Here is an 8,740-nt window from a genome sequence, read left to right as displayed (position 1 = left end):
CATACTAGGGTCAGTTGGTCAAACTCTAATTATCTGGCCAATATGTTTTGTTAGGAAATCTAGACAGAGGAATCAAATCCAAACCCCAGAAGTAAGAGTGCTAATGATTTAAAGTGGTGTCCGGCAGAAATTATACTTTTTAAATAAAAATACCCCTATAATACACACGCTTGATGTATTCTAGTAAAGTTAGTCTGTAAACTAAGGTCTGTTTCGTTAGTTTATAGCAGTAGTTTGTTATTTTATAAACTTACAGCAGGCCGTGGCCATCTTAAGTGTGGGCATCTGAAGCTAGACTGTATTTCTTCCTGGATCTAATCCTTGCAGATCTCGCACATGCTCAGTGAAGCACAAGCAGTGTAATAGGTTTCAGGTCAGGTTTCCAAAGCAACGGCAGTTTCAGAGGAAGTTGCCGCCCCTTCCCAGAAGGCATTGCAAACAGGAAATGATGCGATGGGCCGCGGCCAGGGAGGAGGAAGTGAAAAAAGAATACAGCAGATATACAGTAGGTGCTGAGAAAAAAAATTTAAAAATATCCAATTTGTTTACAGTGCACAGTTTAGTGAGGGATGCTGAAGAGTTGTAAAAGTGGGTGGAACTCCACTTTAACCACCGGCTGCTCTGTATAACATGACACCAGGAAAACCATCCAAATACCTCCTTCAACTATTAGAGAAAATGAGAAAACGAAGGACGTTTCTCTTAACATAAAATTAGATCACGGGAATCTGCAGATTTATATATTGTAGGCACACTAATGCCGCGTACACACGAGCGGAATTTCGGCCCGCAAAAGACCGATGAGATTTTTTTCGTCGGAAAATGCGACCGCGTGTATGCTCCATCGGACTTTTGCTGGCCGAATTCCAGCCAGCAAAAAATTGAGAGCATGTTCTTAATTTTTCGGTCGTAAAAAGTTCCTATCCGAAAATGCGATCGTCTGTGGCAATTCCGACGCGCAAAATTCCTACGCATGCTCGGAAACAATTCGACGCATGCTCAGAAGCATTGAACTTCATTTTCTTGGCTCGTCGTCGTATTGTACGTCACCGCGTTCTTGGTGGTCGTAAGTTCAGCGAACTTTTGCGTGACCTTGTGTATGCAAAGCAAACTTGAGCGGAATCATGTCAGAAAATCCGCCATATCTCTTTCCGACGAGAAGTCCGACCGTGTGTACGCGGTATTAGGTGCTCCTTCTAGTCCTGTGGTTTGGCGCTGAAGTCCATTTGAAAATCCTATGCAAATATAGACTTGGTAAAAGTTGGCATTTGCATAGGCTAGGCACCCCAATAGTGACAGTGCTGAGGTCTGGTGATGGATCTCTCAGAAACCAAGCACTTGTTTGTTTGGTGCTTTTAAGTATGTGCATGTGTTCCCCATTTTTAGAAGCAGCAGGCATTTCAGGGTGCGGGCGTGTCAAATCATGGGGTTGAGCAGCACTATTAACATAGGGACTAGCACTTTAATCACTTCAATACCGGGCACTTTTACCTTCTTCCTGCCCAGGCAAATTTTCAGATTTTTACATTCAGTTGTTGCCATTTGAATCACAATTGCACCCAAATGAAATTTTTAGCAGTTTTTTTGAGACAGATAGAGCTTTCTTTTGGAGGTGTTTAATCACAACTGAATTTTTAAATTTTTTGCTAAACAAATGAAAAAAGACCAAGAATTTTGAACAAAATTCTGTTATAAAGTGCTGCAAATAAGTAATTTTTTTCCTTCGCTGATGTTGGCTGATGAGGCTGCACTGATTGACATTATTGAGACGACACTGATGAGGAGGCACTGATGGGCACTGATTGGCATTGATGGGGCTGCAATGATAATCAGTGCCCTGATTATCAGTGTAAACAATGTACTCACTGTGCCTTGTCAGACTTGGTGGTTATCGGCACACCTTTCCTCACTCAGAGACAGCGTGTGAGGAAAGGAATGCCGATAACCAGCAATTCTGTTTACATGTGACCAGCTGTGATTGGACAAAGGACACAGTGGTCACAGAGCATGCCCGATGCATGCCCTAGGGGGTGTGCAGGAGGCGCAAACATGGGAGGACATCCATGGACATCCTCCCAGATCTGGAGAGCCACGCTGTAGTTGTCGTTTGGCTATGGCGCCGTCGGGAAGCGGTTTGTGTGCCTGCTATAAAATGTTGTCTTTGGAGTCTGTACACCTACTGTGTATTCTTTGCGGTGTGTGTAATCTGATCTCTCTTCCATTCCGATCTTTTTTATTTATTTTTTTCTTACAACAGCAGCTGTAACCTGGGCCTCCTGAAAGATATTTTTTTTTTTTTTTTGAACATTTAAAAAATTTACAAAATAATATTTTCTCTTTAATAAAGCTATTTAAAATGAAACAAGTGGCATAAAAATAAATAATAAATTAAATCCATGAAGGTTTGTTTTTAACCAAAAGCTATCTCTCCTCCTATTATTCATTTCTAGAATGTTGGTAATAAGGATTTATGTTATTGTGTTACTGTATAAATTCACTTATTGTTATAGTTTATTGAAAAGCTTTACCCATAGCTTTCTTCATTGCTTCATTTCTCAAGCCATAAATAATTGGATTCAGCATTGGTGTCAGTAAAGTGTACCCTATGGTAGCAGCTCTTTCTCCAACTCCAACGGAGCCACCAGAAGGTCGAAAATAAACAGAAATAATTGTCCCATAGAACAGACAAACAGTCGTCAGATGAGAAGAGCAGGTGGAGAATGCTTTCTGACTCCCATTAGTGGAATGAAGGTGGTAGAGGGCCACCAAGATAAATCCATAGGATAGTATAATACATACGAATGGAATGCCAACAGACACCGCCCCCTCTGTGACGATGAGGGAGAAATTTAAAGATGCATCTGAATCTGCAACAGACAGGACCTGGGAGATTTCACAGAAGAAGTGGTATACCTTCTTCAGCCCAACGTATCGAAGAGTAGTCAACATAAGGGTGTGAAGAAGAGAATGAGAACATGCAGCTATCCATGAAATGGCTACCAACAAAATGCATAAACTGTTCTTCATCTTCGAAGTGTATCTCAGTGGGCTGCAGATGGCCACGTAACGATCATATGCCATGATGGCCAAGATGTTGTTCTCCAAGTTTCCAAAAGAGATGAAAGAAAACATCTGGCTGATACAAGCAGGGAAGCTGAGGGACCTATTTTCAGAGATCAGGGTGGAGAGAAGGGTGGGGATTGTGCTGGATGTGAAACAGATATCGACCAACGAAAGGTTGCTCAAGAAAAAGTACATAGGGGAGTGGAGAGCTTGGTCATACACAATGCAGCTAAGTATGATCACATTTCCTATGAGGGTTATGAGGTACATGATGAAGAACATAAAAAACAGATATATCCTCATTTGAGGGAAATCTGAGAATCCTAATAGGACAAACTGAAGAGCAGAGAAATTCGTATTGGCCATCTCAAGAGCTAAAGTCAAAGAGTAAAATATAGGAAAGTCAGTGGAGCAAACCAAAAAAATAAAATATACAAAATAGGAGAATAATGATTATGCTCAAATGTATTAAAAGGAACTTGGGCTCTGGCAGTGTAATAAGGCAGCGGACAAGGCAAGTATTAGTGGTGTGGGGGATGACCTATCAAGAGGACCTATTGTTTTTTCTTAAATGGATATATGTGTGATATGACATATTCTTTTTCAGCAAGTTATTCTAAGTGGCTTTGATTTATACAGAGGGCTCCTTAAAAAAAATTAGCTTTCTCATAGACATTGATCAGAACCAACCTGCCTTGGAAGCTTGAATGTGATTGGTGAATGTACATTGGAGTCCAAAGCAAAATCAAGGTGGATAATAGTGGTATTAAAGGGTAAATAGGCTCTAAATTGCTCCTCCAGGGCATGAAATATCTTGGACCTTCTGCCAAGAAAACAGACCCTCATCTGTCTCATTATTTTATGTTTCTTTTTCACATAATAATAAAAAAAGAAACCATAAAAATAAAAGGTAAAATAAAACATTTAAATCAGGAATACATACATATTAATCAAATGCACACAAAAAAACCCAAAATACAAAACAAAAAAAAAACCAAAATAAAAGAAAAACAAACTATTCTACACCCATAAAAACACATTTTAAATAAAGGAAAAAAATTGATTTTTCTTTTTTCATTTTGCCAAAGCGGGTTGATGAGAAAAATGGAGAGTTCCTGCTTTAGTGAAAAATAAAATAACGGCAAAATCAGTAATTTTGTAGAGAAATCAAATCCTACAAATCCTCTCCACTCATTCTTATTTATCAATTTTTAAAAACTAGTATTTGTTGGACATGAGAAGTTCACTTAATACTCCCTTTTTTTGCCTGGAATTTCTCCTTACAGTAAGTATATGGTATAATGGTTTATATATATTTTATGGTGCGTGAATTAAAAACACAATTTAAAAACAAAAATTTTCAATACATTTTTGTCCAGTAATCGTTCGATATTACCAATTATTATTACATTTTTACCGATTTGCAACCAACAGGTGCTCTATACTCCTTTTTATATGTTTATCAGGGTAACTGCTTGGCTCAAAAAAAAAAAAAATCTGTTCTTACACATTGCTGAATATGGCAGAGTAGGAAACCATTTCCCCTCCTTGACCCACCTTGCCTGCTCTGTATTCCTCTTTGCAGACTTCCATTCAGAGGACAATCTGAATGATAGCTTTTGGCTTCTATTGGGCTCTTCCTTTTAAAACCAAGACTGCTCTTTAGCTTCTCTTAAATGTGTATTTTTAAAATATGTACAGGGGCGGACTGACCATTCGGGCACTCGGGCACTGCCCGAGGGCCCCATGCCACTAAGGGGTCCCATCAGGGTTGCCAGCCTCAATAAAACCAGGGACAGTATGTAAAAATGTGTGTGTATGTGTATTCTTTGTGTGTATACTGTGTGTGTATTATGTGTGTCTGTGTGTGTATACTGTGTGGCCCCATAATCTTCTATTGCCTGGGGGCCCCATAATCTTCTATTGCCTGGGGGCCCCATAATCTTCTATTGCCTGGGGGCCCCATAATCTCCTATTGCCCAGGGGCCCCATGAGTTGTCAGTCCGCCCCTGAATATGTATTTTATAGATCTTACATAACTTTAAAAAAATACTGTGAAACATTGGTTTGAAAAACACAAGCTGGACATTAATTAACCAACATGTGCATTTTACATTATCTATATCTTTATTGAACAAATGTTTAAGCAGCAATAAGTTGGAGCTGTTGTCTGTGATTTAAAAGTCAAATGTAGTTGGCTAATGCACCACAATAATGATCTAAGACACATCAATAAATCAATAACACGAGGAGCCCGTATCTTCAAAAATCTATATGTGTGACTGTGTACTGATCTCAGTTCCCTTTGAAATGTTTTGGGGGTAATCTGAAGCAGCTTGCAAATAACCTAAGTACACTATATTACCAAAAGTATTTACACACACATGAACTTTAATGGCATCCCAGTCTTAGTCCGTAGGGTTCAATATTGAGTTGGCCCACCCTTTACAGCTATAACAGCTTCAACTCTTCTGGGAAGGCCGTCCACAAGGTTTAGGAATGTGTCTATGGGAATGTTTGACCATTCTTCCAGAAGTGCATTTGTGAGGTCAGGCACTGATGTTGGACGAGAAAGCCTGGCTCGCAGTCTCCCCTCTAATTCATCCCAAAGGTTTTCTATTGGGTCGAGGTCTGGACTCTGTGCAGGCCAGTAAAGTTCCTCCACCCCAAACTCGCTCATCCATGTCTTTATGGACCTTGCTTTGTGCACTGGTGCGCAGTCATGTTGGAACAGAAAGGGGCCATTCCCAAACTGTTCCCACAAAGCTGGGAGCATGAAATTATCCAAAATGTCTTGGTATACTGATGCCTTATGAGTTCCCTTCACTGGAACTAAGGGGCCAAGCCCACCTCCTGAAAAACAACCCCAAACCATAATCCCCCCTCCACCAAATGAAAGCAAGGTCCATAAAGACATGGATGAGCAAGTTTTGGGTGGAGGAACTTGACTGGTCTGCACAGAGTCCTGACCTCAACACAACAGAGCACCTTTGGGATGAATTAGAGCGGAGACTGCGAACCAGGCCTTCTCATCCAACATCAGTGCCTGACCTCACAAATGCACTTCTGGAAGAATAGTCAAACATTCCCATAGACACACTCCTAAACCTTGTGGACAGCCTTCCCAGAGGAGTTGAAGCTGTTATAGCTGCAAAGGGTGGGCCAACTAAATATTGAACCCTACGGACTAAGACTGGGATGACATTAAAGTTCATGTGCGTTTAAAGTCAGGTGTCCCAATACTTTTGGTAACATAGTGTATATAGGACTGAAGACATACATACATTTTTGGAATTATTTTCATATCTTCGGCATTCGATTTGTATATTTGTTGGTGCGGGTGGATTCTAAAAATGTTGCAGTTTTTTTTAGGAAGATATATATTTGATATACAGTGAGGGAAAAAGGTATCGATCCCCTGCTGATTTTGTACGTTTGCCCGCTGACAAAGAAATGATCAGTCTATAATATTAATGGTAGGTTTATATGAACAGTGAGAGACAGAATAACAACAAACAGAACCAGAAAAATGTATTTCAAAAAAGTTATAAATTGATTTGCATTTTAATGAGTGAAATAAGTATTTGATCCCCTAATCAATCAGCAAGATGTCTGGCTCCCGGGTGTCTTCTCTACAGGTAACAAGCTGAGATTCGGAGCACTCTTTTAAAGAGAGTGCTCCGAATCTCAGCTTGTTACCTGTATAAAAGACACCTGTCCACAGAATCAATCAATCAGATTCCAATCTCTCCACCATGGCCAAGACCAAAGAGCTGTCCAAGGATGTCAGGGACAAGATTGTAGACCTACACAAGGCTGGAATGGGCTACAAGACCATCGCCAAGCAGCTTGGTGAGAGGGTGACAACAGTTGGTGCGATTATTTGCAAATGGAAGAAACACAAAATAACGGTCAATCTCCCTCGGTCTGGGGCTCCAAGCAAGTTCTCACCTCAGGAGTTTCAATGATCATGTGAATGGTGAGGAATCAGCCCAGAACTACACAGGAGAATCTTGTCAATTATCTCCAGGCAGTTGGGACCATAGTCACCAAGAAAACAATTGGTAACACAATACGCCATTAAGGACTGAAATCCTGCAGCGCCCGCAAGGTCCCCCTGCTCAAACCACATGTACAGGCCCACCTGAAGTTTGCTAATGAACATCTGAATGATTCAGAGAACTGGGTGAAAGTGTTGTGGTCAGATGAGACCAAAATCGAGCTCTTTGGCATCAACTCAACTTGCTGTGTTTGGAGGAGGAGGAGGAATGCTGCCTGTGACCCCAAGAACACCATCCCCACCGTCAAACATGGAGGTGGAAACATTATGCTTTGGGGGTGTTTTCTGCTAAGGGGACAGGACAACTTCACTGCAAAGGGACGATGGACGAGGCCAAGTTCCATCAAATTTTGGGTGAGAACCTCCTTCCCTCAGCCAGGGCATTGAAAATGGGTCATGAATGGGGTTTCCAGCATGACAATGACCCAAAACACACAGCTAAGGCAACAAAGGAGTGGCTCAAGAAGAAGCACATTAAGGTCCTGGAGTGGCCTAGCCAGTCTCCAGACCTTAATCCCATAGAAAATATGTGGAGGGAGCTGAAGGTTCGAGTTACCAAACATCAGCCTCGAAACCTTAATGACTTGGAGAGGATCTGCAAAGAGGAGGACAAAATCCCTCCTGAGATGTGAGGAAACCTGATGGCCAACTACAAGAAACGTCTGACCTCTGTGATTGCCAACAAGGGTTTTGCCACCAAGTACTAAGTCATGTTTTGTGAAGGGGATCAAATACTTATTTCACTCATTAAAATGCAAATCAATCTATAACTTTTTTGAAAGTATGTTTGTTTGTTGTTATTCTGTCTCGCACTGTTAAAACAAACTGGCCATTAAAATTATAGACTGATCATTTCTTTGTCAGTGAGCAAACGTACAAAATCAGCAGGGGATCAAATACTTTTTTCCCTCACTGTATTATAGAATCGCATGGATTCAAATCAGAAGGATTCAATATTTTTGGACGCTAGTCCAACCCACCTAGAGAAAGTGCATGAGTTGATTGGACAGTATCGACTGGTATCAGGTGCATCCCAATTAATGTATGGAACGAAATTTGTTATCAAACAAATTTAAAAAATGTAATTAATTTCCCCATGGGCCTGAACTACTATTGCATCATGTGACGTTATACTAATGAAACAAATGCAATTGTTTTTTTCTTTATAACTTTTTTTTCGGATTTCTATGTCCATTCGGAAATTTGGATACATTCGAATCTCCGAAAATGAAATTTTTATTTGAAAAATTAAGCAAAACTAAACAAATTGCACTTGTCTATTTATCAGTTCTATCCTTTGATGGTCTGGACCGCAATGAACAGATGGTTCTCATCTGTGCTTTGTGATGCACTGTCTAGGTGCATTGTAGTACCACTCAAAATGAAGGTCGCAGAACTACGCAGCACCTAGTTTTGTGTGTTACCACGTGTTGTCATAATGAGCAGTAAAACATGTAAGTATTTACTGTGGGCTATGCAATGCATAAGTCTGCGTTGGCTCTAACAATATCCCACATAAAAATACAGATCTGCATACTTTTTCCATTTTTCTTTACACTGTTTGTTCAGTAAATAGATATACAGTGGGTATAGAAAAGAATCGCCCCCCTTTAAGAT

General features: G+C 40.4%; 1 protein-coding gene across 1 annotated transcript; it reads right to left on the bottom strand.

Moving 5' to 3' along the window:
• Positions 1–2,511: 2,511 nt before the first annotated feature.
• On the bottom strand, positions 2,512–3,429 carry LOC141108896 (olfactory receptor 1f45-like). Its single transcript, XM_073600865.1, has one exon. The coding sequence runs from the start codon at positions 3,427–3,429 to the stop codon at positions 2,512–2,514; it is 918 nt and encodes a 305-aa protein (XP_073456966.1).
• Between the last annotated feature and the right edge of the window lie 5,311 nt (positions 3,430–8,740).

This window comes from Aquarana catesbeiana, linkage group LG09 (assembly GCF_042186555.1).
Source record: "Aquarana catesbeiana isolate 2022-GZ linkage group LG09, ASM4218655v1, whole genome shotgun sequence".
NCBI classification, from domain to species: Eukaryota; Metazoa; Chordata; class Amphibia; order Anura; family Ranidae; genus Aquarana; species Aquarana catesbeiana.
This window is presented reverse-complemented; position numbering and strand designations above follow the sequence as displayed.

Excerpts from the sequence above, each read along its gene's own strand:
- LOC141108896 (XM_073600865.1), bottom strand. The coding sequence starts at position 3,429 with ATGGCCAATACGAATTTCTCTGCTCTTCAGTTTGTCCTATTAGGATTC.